This window comes from Plectropomus leopardus, chromosome 17 (genome assembly GCF_026936395.1).
Source record: "Plectropomus leopardus strain MGB_pleo_1.0 chromosome 17, ASM2693639v1, whole genome shotgun sequence".
NCBI classification, from domain to species: domain Eukaryota; kingdom Metazoa; phylum Chordata; class Actinopteri; order Perciformes; family Serranidae; genus Plectropomus; species Plectropomus leopardus.
Window position 1 is genome coordinate 7,781,065 of NC_142192.1, and position 20,622 is coordinate 7,801,686.

Here is a 20,622-nt window from a genome sequence, read left to right on the forward strand (position 1 = left end):
GCTGGACAGTGATCTTTATCGATGGTTGAGTGGAGCCCTGTGGGGCCGGCGCTGAGCTTTGAGTCGCAGCAGTGGGAGCTGGTGAGGACGCGGAGAGTGTTCCCGGGGCGAACACTAAAAAACAGGCACCGAGCCTCAATCCAAGCCCACTCCTGTCCCTCTTCACACAACAGATAGACACACTTTGTTCCTTCGGGCCTGTGTTTAAGCTTCTTTGCTCATCTGCACAGCTTTACCTGCTTCATTATGTGCTGCCGATCAGCCAGGTTTATGGGACAAATAAAGCAATCTGTCCTGTGTCTACATGCCTGGCGGGAGGACTTTAGAGAACAGCGCCTTCTCATCACTCAGGCAGCTTGGACATACATCACCAGAGTAGTAGATTACATTGCTTATGCACGCCTGTCCAAATGGTAAACACTGCGGCGCTAAGCAAATTCCCCGCCTGGGCCGACTTGTCTGATTGTACACCTCAGCTTCCCCCTTGGAGAGCACCCCACCCCCCTGCCTCCACCTCCCCCTCTGCTGCGGTGCGTGGCAGACAAACTTCTAGGGTCTGTACAGAAGGGAAGAAAATCATTACTTTAAATCAGTTTGGCTGTTTGCAAGAGTCGCTCAGAACAGGAGAGCTGAGGATGGTAAAGCGCAGGCTGTCCTCATTGATCTGTGCAGCCCTCTAATCTCATTAACTGCCTCTTGATTTATTGAGATGGGGCCCAGAGTGCGCCAAGGTTATGGAAGCAAACACCCGGCCCACTCCCTCGCACTGAGGGTCGCTTGGAATTGAGGTCAATTGACTGTTCGGCGGACCCACGCTCCCACAATGCCTTACACCAGCCGTTGCCTTCTCATTAATGTCTGTTTTGGGGTGGGGTTGGAGGGAAGAAAGAGAGCATTAGGGAATAAATTATTGGCCGTAATGAGGTGAGGCAGGGCTGCATCCAGTCATCAGAATCTTACAAGCTACACAACAGCGCTAATAATGCAGCATCGACAATACAGGCATCAAAAGGAGCTATTGATTACACTGCAGCACGCAGGTAAATTGACCAATAAATAAAGATACAATGCAAACACACGCTCACTGTAATTATAAACCTATTGAGCCACTTTGATATATGACACAGCTGCAATTAGCTAATTTTTGCACATGGTTTGAGTGATAGGAGGATGACAATAAAGCTGCTGAGGCTGACAGTGGCAATGGTGCGGTATTTGGTGGCCAGTGAGCAGCTGAATGGAGAAAGTGGTGGTTTAGTGCCCTTTTAAGTGACAACGCAAGTTGTTTAGTTTCTGTATGTGATATTCAGAGCATTAATATAGCAGCAAATCACCATTTGCTATGTAAAGATATAGTAAAATAATGGACTCCTGAGTAGAGCATGAAGTTTCACTAACTCTGTCTGTGTTGTAATCTGAGCTGGTTTTTTTTTGTAGTAAGCTGGTCAGGACACGTGTGCGTGTTTGTGCATGTGTGTATCCCACTTGCTAGCTCATCACTGCTGCTTTACACTGCACTCATATGGTGGTTAGTGCTGATATCTGGATGACACAATCCTTTGGTTAACATTGTTAGCCCCGTCAGTACTGTTACTGTTCTTTATGGCTGTTTACGTTAGCACTGGTAGCTGCTAGCAGCCAGCTCAGCTGTCTTTATGTTGGGAACTGTGTCCAGACTAAAGCAGAAGTGAATAATTGATGAATTAATTGGGCCTAGTTGTGAACTCTTACTCGCCAATTTACTTGCTAACTGATAAATAGGTTTAAGTCAATTTTTAAGAAAGTGCAAATTCTAAAATTCCATCTTTATAAGTCCAAGTAATTTTGTGTTTTCTTTAGTCATCTGTGACAGACACTGGATATTTTTGGGCTGTATACAAAACATTGGAGAAAAAATATTTAAGAGATTAACTGACATTAAAAATAATTCTTAGTTGCAGTCCAGACAGCTCATACACTTTGAATTTTGCATAGAGCTCCTTTAATGAAGGAGGCAATGATATTAACAAGTGATTGAATCACCATTGTAATATCACAAAATCACTTTGCAATATCAATATTTATAATTGTTTTTCAGAAAATCACGACTCTATAGTCATGCAAGGAGCTTTGTGATGCTCAACTTCGAGACAGCTGTGCTTTAAACTAAATGCTAATGTTAGCATGCTAACAAGCTCAAAAAGAGAAAGCAGTTTTATGGTGGCATCAGGCAAAAGTCTCTATACATGTAAAACGAAAACCTTGAAATCGTCATGTCGTGTCACAGTTTTGTAAAATGACTAGATTGTATTTAAAGTATAACTCAGTGAGTTTTTATCACAGTTCCCTCCCTCCCTCCAAGAGTCAAAATACAGTTTAACAAAGTTATTTCTCAGCCCCATTAGTGACTTGCCCCAATGACTTTCATCATCTTCATCAACTCCACAGTGTCTCTGTATGCTCTATATAATCAATTCATCTACATCATCATTTGACATATCACAAGCAGACCCTTAACTAATAAAGCTTTGACTAACCATTATGTTCATCATTGATGTATTAATCATTTTTGATTAACGTCAATCATTCATTCCATAACATATCACATATAACAGAAAATTTCCATCCCAATTTCACAGAGCCTGATCTGATTTCTTCTTTCGTCTGAGTAGCATTAAATATATTATTTTTATTGCTGATAAATTATTTTGAGAAGGTCGAGAAAATGCATTGAACGTGTCTATTTGTGAAGCTTTGACCAGTGTGTGATTACTTTATTTGATAAACCAATAAAGTGTCAATTCAGTTATCGAAATTACAATCACTTTTCTGTTAATCAACTTAATATGTCACGACCAGTCAACAAATACTGTCAGCACTGCTGATAGGACAGTATTGGATTTTTGAAGGGCTACTCAAGCAATTGCACTTCCAAAATGTTGGTGGCTCACAAGAAATGGTGCGAAAAAGACCGAGGCAGCAGATGCATCTTTCCTCATGTTCCTTCTGTCTGGTTCCTGCAGTAGTTCCTATGAAGAATAAACTGATCTCCATTGGCAATATCTGTGGTGTGCTACTTTAACGACATGTGGCAGTGCTGCTGTTTATGTCAAATTCTTATTTATTATGTAAAAGAAGAACAACGTTGTAAGATCAAACTGGCTCGGAGCTATGAATGTTCTTCTTTCCCATGTAATGAGAATGAATCGGAAATAATGGGAGCGTTTGACGGTGTTTGTTTTTTACTGATACAGTTTAACAGATTTGGACTCTGAGCAAAATGTGGTGGGTTTGTGTGGGTTTGTTACTCTGTTTGTTTTGAATCCAATTTCCAAAACTGTAATTACCTACCAGGTTTAATTTCTGACAAAACGGTACACGAATGCAACAGCTGGAATGAGGCCAGTGTAGAGTACTGCTTGCTGAAAAAATCAACTGATCTAGAAACCCCTGAAAACCTGTTTTCAGAGATTCATTATTTCATTTTACAGAAAGGGGGGGTTGCACCCTGTACAGGCTGCCAGACTATCACAGTGAGACTGTCTACAGAGAGACTATTGATATTAAATAAACGCCAATCAAATTAAAGTAAAGAAGCTCATTTATGATCTGTTTTTTTGGAGTATCTTTTTGTATGTGTTTGAGCATCTAAATACCATATTCTGTTATCAGAAATCTGGATAAGACCTTATGTTTACAAGAGATCTGAATAAGCTGCGTGGAGCTCTCCAAAAGAATTCGGGACACAGTTTCACGTTTACACCCTATCTTGGTTATTGAGAACCGCCAACTATCTGCACAGGTGCAACTTCAGCTAAGTGTTGTAACAGAAACACAAACAATGGCAACAGTGACATTTGACGAGTCTCTATTACAGATTTGCGCAAAACTTCTCTAGCAATAACATTCCAGGGAGCATCGTGATAGATGTTTAAAACTTTAGCAGGTTTATTTCTATTGCTGCCAACACAGTAGCCGTCATTATTTCCAATCAAAGGTGATGTAGGCGTGTTATGTGAGCTATTATGGAAAGGCAAACTCCTTCTATGGGGGAGTGGCCACGTATGAGGGATTTCTGAGATGATAGTCCATGATTTCACAGAGGAATTGTGGATTCAAAACTTTCAGATGATTTGCTCAACTTTTGAAGAGTTATCCAATAACACCTCTTGTTGTACCTGCTGCATCCCGTCAAGTTCGCCATATTGTTTCTACAAAAGCCCAAAATGGACAAACCACTGAGTCTATTTAGGATTGATTCAATTGTTTGTGTCAATACCATAGTTTTGTCATATATGCTTGACTAATGGGAGAAATTTAGGTTCAGCAATCTTACTACTAGATGGCACTAAAATCTACACACTGGACCTTTAAGTTGTCAAGTGGTAGGAAACGTACATACAGCTGGTTGCTTTTGTCAATAACACAGTGTCTGCACTTACAGACTGTAGTAATCAGTAACCAGGTTATTAGTATTCATGTGAAAAGGAATACCCCGATTTATCTGTGCTCATGCAAACACTGTATCCCGAATATGATCATTAGCAGGATAAAGGGGTTATTCATATCAATGTAAACACATTCATTGAGAGTCTGACACTACCAACTCAGATAATCTGCTTCACCAGGACATGGTTTGATTAGATTTGATTGATTGTGATTTGGCAACAAACAGCCTGATAATTGTCATCACATTTTAGTTCAAATGAAGCTGAATTCTGATTGGTGCAGAAGAGTATGTGAAATCTGCAAAAGAGCACAAACAACAACAGAAATACAAAATACCCCTTAAACTGTTCTAACTCGGGCTAAGTATGGGTGTATGGGTGCATGCAGGACCCCATTGCTCACAGTCAGAAGCAGATTGGGAAAACAGAAGTCCATATACTGCATATTCTTACCACTTTGACTGACTATATGAATGAAAGCACAACCATCCTTGTGTTGTATGTTGTTTGTGTAACTCTCACCTGGTATTCACTGGGCCAGAAAGTGCTAACGGCGAGCTCCACCTGGTGCCACTGGTGCCCCTGGGAGCCTGAGATATTCCACACAGCGCTGCCTTTGGGGCCCGCATTAACCCGGATGTAGACCTGCAGGTCCCCGGGGCTGTGGCCGTCGCGGCTGTACAGGAAGTAGCTGAACTGGATGCAGTGGGTGTCGTTCTCGCTGAGCGGGAGGAGAAGCAGCTGAGCTCTCTGGCCCCCGAAATGCTGCGAGGAATTAACCATCATGAAGGACCCTGGAGAGGGAAAGACAGGAGATAAGGACACATTAGAGGACTATATGTAGTTTTTATTGCTTACCACTGTTCATTTTATCGTTCATTTATTATTGGCAGCCTCTCAAAGAAAGCTTAGCGAGGTAACTTGAACAGATAAAGAGCAGTTTGAAAGTTTAAAGCTAATAAAACACAACGACCTTGCCAGGAAAAAGACTCTTCTTCTAAACAGCAGCTGCTATACCTGCACACACTTCACCAATAGCAGCCGTTTCAGCATTTTCACCTGCCAGTGAGCGCTGAGTGACCTGGAGTATAAAAAATAACAAGATCCAACTCTTTCACCTGTAACATCTCACAGCCCAGGATAGATATGTCATGTTAGTTTTCACCGGCTAAAGAAAGTCTGCCTCTTTTTTTTTATTTTTAAACACGGAAAAAAGAGCCCGAGAGCCAAAGTTGACAGGCTCAAGGTTGTTACCCAGAATATCTGTGTGATCCTCTCTGGCTATTTGTCTGTATTTGGTCTGTCTTTGCTTCTCGCTGCTTCCTGCTTTCACAGAGCTTCCATCAGTTTTGTAGCGCTGCCTCAGATCTGCTGTGTTCAAAGCCGCAGCGCCGGGTGTCAGATTGGGCTTTCATTTTGGACTGAGGTTCACAGAGTCACTGCTGGCTCTCTCATCCTGGCAGCACAGCAGAGATCCCCTGGCCACGAGCGGAGCACCACAATGGTGGGAAGGGAGGATGAAGAGGGAGCTTTGCCTTTGTCTGTGGCCTTCAGAACAGTGGGAAGCTTGATTTAAAGGGGAAAAAATGGACTGCAAAAATGATTTGTTAGCTTGTTTGTTTGCCAAAGGTAGACACCTATTCAGCACAACAAAAAAATCAAAACACATTTTGTTTCAGTGTGAAATTATCACACTATTTTTCTACATTTTGGAAAATCATCATGAATAAAAATTACACCATTATTAAAACCAAAGATTAAAAATAAATCCCACTTAATGTCAACTTTAATTTTTTAATAGGTAACCATTCGCAACCTGAGGAAAAAGGCTATGACTAATTTGGCAAGAAATGTCTCTAAAATTATGAGAAAGTATTAAACTTAGTTTGTTTTGGAAAAAAACAAAATGGAGGAGGTGGTATTAGAAAATTAACACAAAAAAGGGAATAATTATATAATAATTCTGAAATTTAAATTCATATGACAGAAAATAATACAAATGTTTTTTATTTTTTGGGTCATTTTCTTGTTTGTGTTACTTTTCTGTTTTTGTTTCTTTTCAAGCAAGCAAACAAAATTGTATTTCTATAGCACATTTCATTTCAAGTGGAAGTGCGAGGTACACGTTGAAGGCCCACAACAAAGCCTTCAACTGTCAAGAAAAAATAAAAACTCATAAATTGAGAATTAAGATGAAGAATAAACCAACAAAAAATTGCCATGTCACACGAGTCAGAACTGATAAAAAAAATGTTAAAATTAAATTAAAAAATAATATTAAAATTGGACCATTTAAAGAAGATAATGCATATGTTTGAAATTAAATAATTAAAAATAGAGTAAAATATGATAAATCAGTAAAAGTAAAAACACACCTAAGTTGAACCAATAAAAAATAAAATAAAATGAAATAAATATCTATATATAATGAATAAATATATTCCAATTTTTTGGGCCACTTGTTAGATGCTCATTTCCTTCTCCCCATGTCTTTGATAGAAACAAAGCAAATTTGCTCAGGTTTCAAAGGGTTAAATAGGGATCGGTCTCCACGGCATTGATGCTTTTTGAGATGGTCACTTTGTCAAATTAAGTGTTCCTGTCATGACTTGGCCCAGGGAGACGTCAGAACTATCATATCTTTTACAGCCAGTCTGACGTGCAAAGGTTGTAGAGCAGGAGAGAGGCTTTCAGGATCAGGAGCATCAACAAACACGGCATAACAGAAGGTGCCTTAGGCAATGTCAGACTAAAATTCTGACATGCTAGTCATTCTGATAGGGCTTGCTGAGGCGCAGAGATGCTGCAACTGGTTGTTTATAACAGAAAAAACAACAACTTCTACGCACTCCTAATGTTGCACTGAACACACTCCTGGTTATTTGTTTAGGAGGGATGCAGTTACAGGATTTAACTACATCTGGGGAGCCTGAATGCACTTATCGTGAGTCCCTTAGGAGAGAAGCATCAGCCAAATGTGTTTTACTGTGACGCATGACACACCATGAAATGAAGATGTCATGTGCGCGTTTATTTTTGTCAACTCTTGTGGTTGTGTTTTCCTTCTTTTTAATAGGCCAATATCAGGCTGATATTGCGTAGAAAATGTTGGCATTGTACGTTTCTGCAAACATCAGATAGTACACGTGCAATCATAGTGATAAACTTTTCTGAGTAATGTAGAATATGAGCTGACTTTGTCATCGGGGGTGAAGGGTGATGGTAGATGTTGTGACACCTCGGCGAGACGCCTGCCGAGCTGCAGACCGCTATTCGAAAGCAACAGACTATAAGACCGGTTGTTTTTTGGCGAGTCCTTGCTGCGTTTTTAGCAGCTTTTTATCCTCCAAACTTGAGTATTTTTAGTGGCCAATTGCTGTTCTTCAACCGGGGATAGTGCCATGAAAAGTGTTCTTTTTCAAATTAATATTATTATTATTAATATTATTATTAAATACTAAGACTTTGCTGCATTTTTTTCCATGATTGTGCCAGCAAAACAGTTTTTTAAAAGTTGTTTTCCAAAACATAACAATGTGGGTTTTTTTTGTCTAAACGTAACCAAATGTTAATCAGTGTAGTTGAAATGTCAAGTTTCATCAAAGCTGCTACATAATATTCAAGCGTAATGTTTGCAGAAGTGTACAAAATCTTTCAAAAAATCTCAACCAAGTACTGACTCTCGGTACAGCAGCTTCCTTGTAATGCCCACTACAAACTAATGCTATGATTTAAAAGAAAGATTCTTTCGTTGTTTGTTCCGCTCTCAACTGTATAAAAAAAAAAGGTTTTATTCTGATAGCATTGGTTAAAGTTGCAATCAGTTTGCTTTTATGAACATCTTTTAACCACACATGAAAACTGCAAATCGTCCCATTGGACGATTGATCTCTCTGTTTTTGCCAAATGCCAGCATCCAGTATCAGTGCAGGAAACTGTTGTGACTTGTAAGGGCTTTCATTCAACAAACCAGACCTGCAATTTACTTTTGTGTTAAATTATTGTTTAGCCTAAACCCAGACAGAGAGGGCAGCACAAAGGGAAACACTATCTGAATAGTTGGGGTCTGCAAATTGAAAAAAAAATAGAAGAAAAGACAGGGGGTAAAATATAGCAGAAGCTGATTTTTCAAACCCGGCCCGCACTTGTTGCATGTCCATAACAGCTGATTAAAAAAAAAACAACACAGAGACAAATGCGTTAAGGGGGGAGATACTACAGGAGTGTAAGGAGTGAATAGGATACAACTTTTAACTAATAGATATCATCATGAAACCTCCCTAGTTGATTACTTAAATTAAGACAATTATTTTCCATCGCAATATCTGATTAAATGTGTTCTGATTTGCATACACACCAATCAAAAATCTGAACTTTGAATAGTGGTTCGGGTTCTTTTTTTATTAACTTTTTTATTAACTGCCATAGTAGAGTCTAAGGTTTTGGCTAAATTTGGATATCTCTTTCAATCACTCCATAAAGCAGTGAATACTGTCATATAAACAGGCATAAAGATCTAATTTTGCCACGTTTTTAAGAAGAAAAAAAAGCTCTATAAATTAGGATATGTGAACAAATGCCTCTGTAAAAACCTTCTGGCACATTCAGTTTGAGTAAGTGCTACATTCTGGCTCAGCATACGAGAAAGAAAAAACTCAGAATGAGAAAATGGCTTTTAAAGACGGAAAAGTCTTGTCTTTGCGTTTTAATAATCTACGTTCATATGATAACATTATGAGAACAATCCTGGTGTACATGGATCCTCAAAAAATGAAAAATGCTGTATTATGCATGCCAGGCCAGTAGTTGGCGGTGTCATACCATAGAGGAGCACCACACACATGCGCAAAGTGCAGCCGTGGCATCACCTGATCCGCGTACTGCCAGTTTACACAGCAACAGAAGTGGTAGCGTTTTCAAAAGGTTACACACTCGCACCCCGTTTCAAATGTTCCCCCAAAACACTGTTATCATGTGAACAAAAGGCCAAACCACAACAAAAGTTTAATCTTTCATGCAAGAATCGTTGCCGTTAGAAGAAAATGTTTACCCGAAACAAAGTTTGAAATGTGCTGCCCTGACTGGTCTCCACTTTCTAATTGCCAATTCAGATATTCCATTCAGAACTTCTGCTCGCAGAGTGTTCTTTCACTGTGATTCCATATAAACAAATGTGATTTGATGAAGACAAACACAAGGAGACAAAAGGACAGCCAGTGAGCTGCCTGTGTTTATTACCTTGGACTGGATAAACTGGCCTTGGGGATCACATGGTCTCCTCTCTAACATCTAATCTTCCAATCATCATCATCGAATCTGCTCTTTGATGCTGCCAGGAGGAGAGCGAACACATGCCAGTGCACTTATAACCTCACATCCGTTGCGTTGGCCGCCGCCGCTGCTCGAGATGGCTGCAGCCGACGAACGCAGACAGCGGCATCGTGGGTAGTGTAGTTGCCCCAGTACTGTAGTTGAGCGAGAGTGCAATCAGAGCCCTGCCTCCTGCCATTAATCATACTGACACGGTTATTAGGCCATAATGGCAACCGAGGGAATGCTTAAACCAGAGAGATGGCTGTAATACTTGCACACTGACATGCAGGACACATATCAGCACACACACACCCTCATCTCTCGCAAACACACACACACACACACACACACACGCACACACACGCGCACACACACACACACACACACACACAGCTGACAGGCCCAAAAGCAGATCCAAGTCCTGCTGACCTTCCCTAGAGTAAGAACTGGCTTCCTCTTTCAACTCCCACATCAACCCTCCTCTATCATCTTACTTTCTTTTTGTCCTCTTTCTCTACCTTACTTTTTCAACTACACTTCTTTTACTCTTGAACCTCAGCCTCCACTAGCTCCCTTTCATCCCAAATTCTCTAAAATCCATCAGGCATAAATAGCATGTTGATTCATTTCTACAAAAAACACAAAAACTCGCCATCTGTTTTTCTGTTTTCAAGTAAGAGAAAAATATCAGTAAAGGTCTTTCATTAACAAGTGAAGCGTGGACTCGTCTTCATTCAGGATAAAACGTTCCAGGAAATAATTGCAGCTGTTATTTTAGATTTCTTTTCTTGGCCTGTTGATAAAAAAAACTTCAGACAACCTTTTCGCTGTAAAATTTGCTCTTAAAAATTACATTTTCCTCTGAGTGCAGCTCTTCATTAAGTAGACAGTGACAAATTGCTGTAAAAATATGGCCATATTCCAACAGTAATGTACGCTTTTTTCCAAAATACAATCAAGCACTGCAAATCTTGATGCTGATAACAAACTGCAGACAGCCTCGTTGACCTTAAATGTGCTCGCTAAAAAAGACATTATCTTCTGGGTGCAGCCCTTCATCAAGTACAATGTAACAAATTGCTGTAAAAATATGACCAAATTCTAACTGTTAACATTAACAGTTTTTCCAAAATGCAGTAAAACACTATAAATCTTGATAACAATCTTGATAATGAGCTGATAACAAACTGCTGACAACCTCTTTGCCGTTAAATGGGCTCTGAAATAACATGTTCTCCCAGGTGCAGCTCTTAATTAAGTATGCTGTAACTAACTGGTGTAAAAATATAATGTTTTTATTAATATCTTTAGTTTTTAATTACTTAATTACTTTACTTACAAGTAAATGGAATGCAATGAATGAGAAAATGTAAGTTTATATAGGTACAAAAGAATAATCTTTTGACTTTTTTCCCCTTTCAAATATTATTACCGACTTTATCACAAGGTGGACTGTTTTTCCTTTTCTTTTTTATTTGTTTTCTTTTTTTTTTGTTTGACTGTTTTAGTATAACTGTTGCCTGTTCAGTTTCTTCAATTTATTTTTGATTTTATCTGTTTCCCACTTTAATGTTAAAAACAAAAAAATGCTGAAAATATGCTGTGCTGCATAATGTACACCAATTTGAATACCAATACATTTTTTTTAAAAATTATATAATGTTATGTACAGTTTTCCAAAACACAATAAAAACAATGTAAATCTTGACAGATTTTGAAGCCAGGATTCCACCATAAATGCACATTCTAAGGTAGAATACTGTAAAAATGTTAAAGGTGATATACTGGTAAAGTAATTTATGGTAATGACATTGTAAAATAATGGATGCTGGTTACTGCAGCAAATTTTATGGGAACATTAGCTGTAGTACTTGTGTAAAGTTCAATAATTTGGTATTCAAACGCTGAAAAGTCACCAGCAGTTTGATTAAATGGAGTGCGCTGTGATTGCTCAGTCAGTTTTTTTAAAAGGAAAAGAAAGAAAAAAAAACAAGAAAGAGTGCAAAATGAGGGTCAGACACGGACAACCAGCACATAAAAAGCTTTAAAATGCATGTCACAGGGCCTCCATGACCACTGTCCGTCCCCTCCCCTGGCTCCATCTTCCCTGCCCCAAAAGCATGGATGAGATGTCAAACTGCCAGAAACATCCTGTGATAACTAGCAGCTGCTGTCCTTTGAGATCTCGCTGTATTCTTGGACAACGCTGATATTTTTTTTCCCTCTCTCCTCCACCTGCTCGCAGGCGAAGCCGGGCAGGCTCTGGCTTAGCCCCCCTCCCCCCTCTGCCCTGCCACCGCTGCTGCTTTGATGTGCGAGTTCTCGGAGGGGCTCTGTAGCTAAATTGCTTTTTCTTGAGCTACGAGAGCTGGACCCCCTCATTGTTGGAGGGCAAGTCTCCAGCTGTTCTTATGACAGGATTGCACTGCGAAGAATGAGAGGGAGACAGTGAAGACACATCGCCTCAGCTACAGTAATGCAGGTTTTTCTTATGATGTTCAAATATCTTTAAGCATCCCATTCTTTCTGGTTAACCAAATTTAGACATAGCCTTTACAGTGGCTTTATTATTGTGAGCGCAAATCTTCAAATGGCTCGTCTGAAGCCACAAAATGGTTTTGAGAGTCAGAAACAGGCCTCTAAACTGCTTCATTTATAAGATTTTAATAGTACTATGAAAATGACACTTAACCTCTTGAATGGGATGTAAACTTGCTCAGAATCGATGGCTGTCAATTTTTGTGCAGTGCATGCTGGTTAGATTTCTCTCTGACTTGCTATGATGTCACTCTGACATTGGCAATGACGGTCTCATGTGGCTGCAGGTTTAAGATCCAGGTACTGCAATACCTCTTAGCATGATGGGAAACATCTGGCTGGCACTCATCTAAGAGCACAGACATGTGACTATATTAAATCGTCAATCATTCCAAACTATATGTTTTCTGTATATTTGTAATTTTTTATTTATTTAAAATGATTAGCTGAAAACATAATACTTTTTCCATTTGCCTAACTGTAATAAATTAATTCTAGGACTGCAACTAACAATAATTTTCTTGATTAATTCATTCATCATTGAATGTTTAGCTGTTGTCCTATGGCACTACTTTTTCTCAACCTTAGAAGTTAAGAATTCATACGCATAAGCGGGACTGTGCCATACACTGTATGCTATAGTTCAGCTGTTCGGGTCAAACTTTTAGCAGTTTATGAAGAAGATAATTTATGGCTAAATCCGTTTTTATGCGTTTATGCGGTACAATACACACAGGACTTTCTCTGTTTATACTGCACACTGTGGGTTAGTTTAGACTGAGGATATCTACGCTGCAACTTGTACCTTTTGTATGTACATTTTATATTCTTTATATTCTATTTTTCATTTTATATTTTCATATTGCTTCCATACTTTTATCTTATATTTTATTCTATTTAAAGTTACTACTACTGCTTTTATTATTATTATTATTATTATTATTATTATTATTATCATTTTTAAGCACTTTTCCAGGTAATTTCCTCATTTTTAATTTCTTTTTCTTTCTTTAAAAATACAAATAATTTTAGGGTATATTCCTTGTATTTTTTAGTAATTTTTTGTACGAGGGTCATTTCTCCTTTTGTTGCTCATTGCTTCCTTTCCGTGTTTTTGAAATAATTCAAGCCAATTTGCTCAGGTTTCGAGGGGTTAACTTAAAATTGATAAGTGCAGCTTTAATTAAAACTTAGCTAAGGATCCTTGCGTATTCTAATTTAGGTAAGAGTAGGACTTTACTTGAAATTAAAGTATATAAAGCTTTACATATTTTTATATGAAGTATTAAGTGAAAGGTAAGAGATGAGACATCAGCGGCTGAAGGTTAACACACTCGCACAAATCTGTCAAAACAGGCCCCATGTCTCTTTTCATTTTAGCTTGATGGAGTAAGTCAACATGATTGATGCAGCAATTAGAAACTTGATAAAATTCATGAAGATATTACCGTCTCCGATAACCTTACTCAACACCCTCGAGGACACACGCAAAGGCACATACTGTACGTGCACGCACAGGTTGGTGTAAAATAAAAATACACCCGATGCAGGGAAATTCTCCATAAATCCATGAAAGCTGATAAGGCCCCATCTATTTCTCCCATGACCCTGCCAAGGGCGAGGGAACATGCATTAAGAGATTAGGGGACGGCCTCGGCTCCCTGAATTCATATCAGAATGTGGGGTGGGAACCTGAGTCATAGGTCTGCCCGCTTTTATCACACTTACACTAAGGAGAAAAAAAAAAACACGGAGAGGAGGCGAGAGTGGAAAGGAGGGGCTGGGAAGTGCGGCAAAGAAAAGAGGGAGAGATAGCGAGGGGCTTTTATCTTTATGTTTGTCTCCGTCATTTTTCGTTAGCTTTCCCCCGCTGCCATCAATAATGCTTTGTATAACTCAGGCGGGCCCCATTCTACACAATGACAACACCATCTTTCCTTGGAGAAGGCCAAGCAAAACCTGATGCATTTTAATAAAATTCTTATCTAACATTTTCTACCTCTCACCGCCGCCTCCACCTGCACTCTCGCTGAATAACGCTTAACAGTCTGGTTTCTGGTGATGTCGATCGAGATTGCGTGATGGGTGAGAGTGAGCTAGACTATTTTCCTCAACCCCCCCCCCCCTCCTCCGGGGCATGTGGAGAAGGTCATCCAAGATTTTCAATTTGGTCTCCGAATTTGGTCTTTCAGATCTTCATTTGCTTTCTGTCTTTTATTCTTTTCTTTTTTTTCTGATATTGCAACCCGGAGCCATGGTGACCTCAGATGATATTGCACGTACAAGAGAAGTGAAGTACAGCGAGGGCAGATGATTGGGGGGGCACAGATTGGTCTCGCTGTTTGCTCCTCTCTGTATTTCTGGCTGTAGTGTTTGATCCGCTCGGCTGGCAGGAACACTGGGGCTGGCGCGCTTGTTTACCAGAGCCAAAAGGCAATGCAGATTTTGCCATTTACAAAGTGACACAGTGCTTACACTGTGCAAATGGGAAATCTGCAAACCAACAGCAGCTGGTCATGAATGCGACACTGACGGAGCCGAAACATACCGCAAACAATACGAGTCTGACTGCAGCTGACAACTCGAGCTAATGAATTCCCCAGGTGAGACTCAAGAGACCGGCAGACAACCTGGAGACTGTTGACAACAACAGAGTCATTACTGCGTTTTTACACTGACGCTTCCAAGATGCAGCGATTAGCACCACATACTGAGTCAAATGTGCAATTTTCATTGTGTATGCAAATGCTGCAGCACATGTCGTGGTAATACCTGAGCTGCTGTTCTGGTTATGCTGCAGGATCTGAATCTTTCCCTCATCCTAAACCCTTATCCCAGAGGGGTGCTTAAGTCAAGTATCAGCACATGAAAATACTGCATCTACTGGAGTCTGTTCTGTTCAGGGCTGCCAGATTCATGGGTACCAAACATCTTTGTTTATATAATGATTTTCTGCTGCAGAACCTAAAATGACATATGTTTTAATTCAAATGACAAAGCCCCCTAGTGGCCTTTTGGAATAATGATACAAAGCTTGAAGTCAGGTGATTTTGTCACAGAGGGTAAAATAAAATGACGTTAACACACTGTTTGTTTCCCTTTTCCAGCTGACAGTTAACAACAACAGCTTCACATTCCCAAATAATCAATTACAGGAGCTTGGTAGGTGACCAAACACTTCACACCTAACCCTAACCCCTCAGGGATTAGTTTTGAACGTGTCAGTTTAATCATCACTTTCCACTCATTAAATGCAACCCTTTCATAATAACCCTCCCTTTTCACAGGAAATGTTGCTTTTGCTACAAAACAACTTGAGGTTCAGGAATCAAAACTACCAGGTTAAGTGTAGAAATATGTGGTGGTATCATGGTTTGAGTTAAAATTAACTACTAATTACATAACTGTTGGTTACAGTAAGTTCAAAAATATAGGCTTTTTAACATAAAGTGTGTATTTTTTTCCTGAAATTTTAGAATATAATAAAAATATACTACCCCACACTGTATCTAATGATGTTTACACGCTGACTCTAAAACTTCAGTTGGTCATTAAAGTTTTGAGAACACAAAGCATTTAAGTTACCTCCAGTGAAAGTATTGCAAATTTACACAAGTAGAACAATAAAACACACTGAACTTTATGTTAAAAGTCTCTGTGCATACCATTTTATCAGATGACTTATTCAAAAAAGGCATGAAAAAACTGACTGGTGTGCAAAAGCCTTATGTCACAAGAGAACTCTATCACCTGATGTATGCTAGTCAATACATTACATAGTTGAAAAAACTCAAATTTACTTTTGTTTTTACTCTGAACACAAAAATCGGTCTGCTAGGTGAAAGGCCTGTGTGTGTTTGACCAATCAACCTTTGTGAAAGTCTTGTGTGTGTTATGTGTGTGACCCATCAGACATTCTCGCTCTTTCTACAACTTAATGTTAGTTAAAACATAAAGTCATGTTAGTTAAAAACCTGATGTGTCTCATGCAAGCTTCCATATTTGACGTCCTGGGAATAAGAGGAGTTGTCAACAGTTGTTTCTTTTAAAGCATAACCACAATCTAGATGAAGCTACTCTAACAAAGTACTTGTTTTTACAAAACCTAATCAAGTTGGTGTTGTGCCTAGGTATACCAACATGAACCTCAACTAAAGCATTATCAAATCATAAAATAGATTTCTTTTTTTTTTTTTAACAGTAATGTGTCACAGATTTTGAGGGGACAGACAAATAATGTTGCCTGGTCAACAGGGGTCTCACATCAGACTTGAAGTCCTATTCAGCACATTTGGTGAAAAGAAGAGTTAGATTTGGGAAACATAGATTTCAGAAAGAATGAAACTGATCAGAACATAACTTGCCAAAAATAATCTCAAACACTGAAGAGCGAGTACTCTGGAAATTAAGACGTCCAGTATTTGGGTGAATTGATCATCTGATCCGTTGATCTTACTGCCGTATATTTCAAGAAATGTTTTGGTGTTCTGAGATCTGAGCAATTATTTTGGTATGTACAATGTTATCAAAACAGACAGAACTAATGATTGGAGATACAAAAATAAAAACTCACGCCCTTAAATAGCCCCAAATAAAGTCCAAGAATAGAAAACACAATTTGCTGAGTCATGGGTTAAATCTGCTATCTGAACTAGTACTTCTGAGCTATAAAAACATGGAAACTGTTTCACTTTTGTTTTCCAATCAGCCATTTGAAAGTGACCTACGGTGTGATGTGTACCACTAGAGTTTAGGTTTTATATGAGCAGCCATTGTTAAAGTCAACAGAGGTAGCACTTAGTTTATGGCTCATAAAAAAGGTATTACAACAACCAGGAATCGGTTCGCAGCTCTGGAATCCAAAAAACTGAAGCTGAACAACCTTTTGTGAGAACAGTTTTTCACAGACATACAGCGGGTATACCAATTTTTCAGATAAAAAAAAAAGCCCACCACTATTTTCCTTGCACTGTTTTCAAGGCAATTATCCCTGAAGCCTCAAGTAAAATTGGTATAAAGAAAAGGAAATATGAATGGCTATAATCAACACTTTGCTCATTTTGTACTTGCCAGACTCCATTATTGCTGGTAAAACACAATCCTTGAATTGTTTCAGCAGGAGAAAGCAGCAGAGAAATCTGATTGGATGCCTGTGGCAGAAGAAAAAAAAAAGTTTTGCCAACTTTTCTCACTGACTCACTGACCGCCCTCACTTCAGCAGAAGCAGTGCTTAGTAATAAAAGATGGGCTTCTTGCTGTTGCTCGCAGCATGCATTCAGGGTTACCCAAAAACCAAATCTAATCCTGAACCTACCCTCAACCCTAACAACTGGACCTGAGTTAGAGTCCAGGCCAGCTGACAGACAGACAAGAGTGGATGGAAGTGGACCCAGGACACGGGGAGAATCTTCTCAGTGGCAGAAATCAATAATGCATTAGTGGCCGCCCAGCGACAACGTGTGGTTTGACTATCCTTCGTCGTAGCACTACTAGCTCCCCGCCCCTTCTGCCGCATCTTGATATATACCACCCGCCCTCAGCCTCTTCATCTAACTCCTGTGATCTACTGTTTGTTTCATCTCACCACCCCGGAGGCCTTTTGGGGAGCTGGTGCTCGCTCCACTCTTCATGCCAGCATTGCTCGCTCTCTCTGCCCTATTTTCTTCTAGCTTTCTCTGGTCATTTAGTAAACAGAGCATGTCATTTCCCAGGCCCTGCTACTTTCCTTTGCTCTCTCTGTTATTGTAGAGGATCAGGGTACACGCAGGGACATGCTAGACTAACAGGTACAGTAGCAGGGAAGATCTGCCCTGAGGTGTCCTCTCCCCTGAGCAGAATAATGTATAGGGACACTTGGAAAAACAAGAGTTTTAGAGGGCAACGACCAGCATACATGATGCACAAAAAAACACAGGAGCGTATGGAGAGGTACAACTTGAAGAATAAATTGTTATATATTTTGTATTCAAATTGATGACAATGTAACAGCATTCTATAACAAGTAAAGTCTGTCTTTGACCCTGGTAAGAGTACAAGTAGCCTATCCTTAGATCAGTTTTCTTGCACTAATCAATATTTTTAAATCGACAATAGATGGAATTACTATGCGCAATGTGAACAACACAGTGATGAACCCACAAAAAAAGTATCATCCAACTCTGCAGTTCCCCTTAGTTTCTTTCAGCGAGAGCTAAAAGGAGAGTGAATACTGGAAGTACATACATCAGGTGGCAGTAACCCAATTCCAAATAATAGTTATATTGTTCTGTGTCTGCTGGATTTCATGAATAGGCCAAAATGTGCAGCGTTATAACCATATAAGTTGAAAATATGTCCATGTTGTGCCTAAAGCTTTTTCTGCTGGCCCCAAGTAGCCAAAAACACATTAATTAATGTTTTACTGTATAAGTACTAAAACATTTTACTTTCCTCCACAACACAAGTGTTTGTTTTATGTGCAGCTGATTAGAAATGATTTTTTTAAAGACTGAACCTTTGAGTATAATCTAAGAAATGAGTATAATCACTTTTATTTTGAAAAATAAAAATAAGTTTTCAGTCACCCCACTGGCATCCTGTTTTGAAAATAATTAAACGCAATTGGAGGCCAGCATTACTGTCTGTAAGAGGCTGTGGCATGCTTTTTTTTTTAAACATAGTAATAGTATCATATGAAAGTCAACATCTGAAAAAAAGGGTCAAAATAATAACTGTACCAGTATTTGTTCATGCACAAGAGGTTGTTAGGAAAAATTGTAAAATAAGAAAATAATGTGCATCAATTTGCAACTTCTTAACATAGTTTTTAACAATTCAAATTCCTGAAATTCAGCTTTGGATTTTTGTTTTGGTGTGCCACCCCAGAATTTTCCGTGGCCACTTCTGGCCACACTGATGGAAAATTTCTGGGGGCACCACTGCCGAATATTTAATTTGTTGATACATTTTTCATAGCTGAGATTGTCAAATGTTTTGCTTAAAATTCCCCAACAGTGATGGATACAGCAAACACACTATCTCTCTAACCACCAAGCTTTCTATTAATGAGAAAAAAACGCTAAAGTGAAAAACTGAGATGAAAAATTGAAAAAAAAAAACTTTATCTAAGGCTATGTGTTTCTTTTATTTATTTTTCATGTCTTCCTTGAAGTACTATATAACTGCTTTGCTGATAACGACTAATGGATGGCACAGAAAGCTGCAGTCCTTCAGGGTGAGAAAAAACATATCCTTATGAAAAAATGTATCCACTTCACACAGACATATTATCATTTTGTTGATAACTCCTAATGGGTGTGTCTCCGCGCTGAAAAGAGAAATGGCCCGGGCGGCCGTAATGTAACAGGCCCCATCACAGTCGGGAGTCGGGACCCTGAAATCTCTCAAACAAGTTGTACAAAGAGGTGAGGGAAAGAGGAGACGTGCAACATCCTGTAAGTGCAAGGCACATTACACAGTGCAACATGAGAACAGGTACTCAGGTGGAGTAACCTGAGGTAAGAGGAGGAAGAGACTAATCGATAAAAGCGGGTCCTGCAGAGGAGCCGTCCTGAGTCCCCCGGCTTCTGAGCTGCTTGGCAAAGACAAACAAAGTCTTCCGTTCCCCAATACCCATCTCCTCTCAAGATAAGCCCGTTTCTTGGCCGTATTTGGCCTTCCCTGATAGGGGCCGTGAGAAGTGGGTGGGAAGTTTGAGGCCAAGAGCCCTAAAATCAGATTTCCATCAGTTGCTGCAGTGCAGAGCTGCAGCATCTGTGTGGATGAGGACAAGGAGGAGGAGGGGGGGGGGGTTATTGGATCTGTCAGGCTGGATCAAGGCCCGACGCAGGTCCCACTCCCCCTCAACCCCCCCTCCACCTACCTCCACACACAGAGCGGCTGCGATAAGGCCCTATCTGTTACAGTCCTACTGTGTGCCAGTGGCGGATATGGAAGAGGTAAAGTGCATCTGGAGGAGAGAGGAGACCATCTGGTCCAGATCACCTTCAAGCTGCAGAAGCCAGCACTTCTTTCTCTCCACCTGTCCCTCTCCTTAAAACCAGCTACAGAGCCCTGACCTTAGGAACGTATTATCAGCCAGGGCTAGCGTGGGCAAGAAAATGCTGAAATGCTGGATGTGGAATCTGAAACAACAGCAACAATTCCTGTGAGTTTGACAGTAACTTGGTGTTTGCCTGATGCAGGGTTTTGGAATCGAGCACAGATAGATTTTTTTTTTTTGATTGAAGCTGCTGACTCTTGTAAGTTTGTGAAAAATATCAAATCCTTTCACTTCCACAGATCTGAAGTGTACAGTGTTTCAACAAGATTGCTTCGAAAAGCCTCTAGATCAGCATTAAAGACC

General features: G+C 39.7%; 1 protein-coding gene across 3 annotated transcripts in view; it reads right to left on the bottom strand.

Annotated features, from left to right (window-relative positions):
* ptprua (protein tyrosine phosphatase receptor type Ua) overlaps positions 1–20,622 on the bottom strand; it is a 280,443-nt gene that overhangs the window by 122,293 nt on the left and 137,528 nt on the right. For all 3 annotated transcript variants that reach the window (XM_088090203.1, XM_088090202.1, XM_088090201.1), the window contains exon 6: positions 4,950–5,221. In XM_088090203.1, the coding sequence (XP_087946329.1) occupies positions 4,950–5,221 (272 nt within the window). The remainder of the gene's footprint in view (positions 1–4,949; positions 5,222–20,622) is intronic.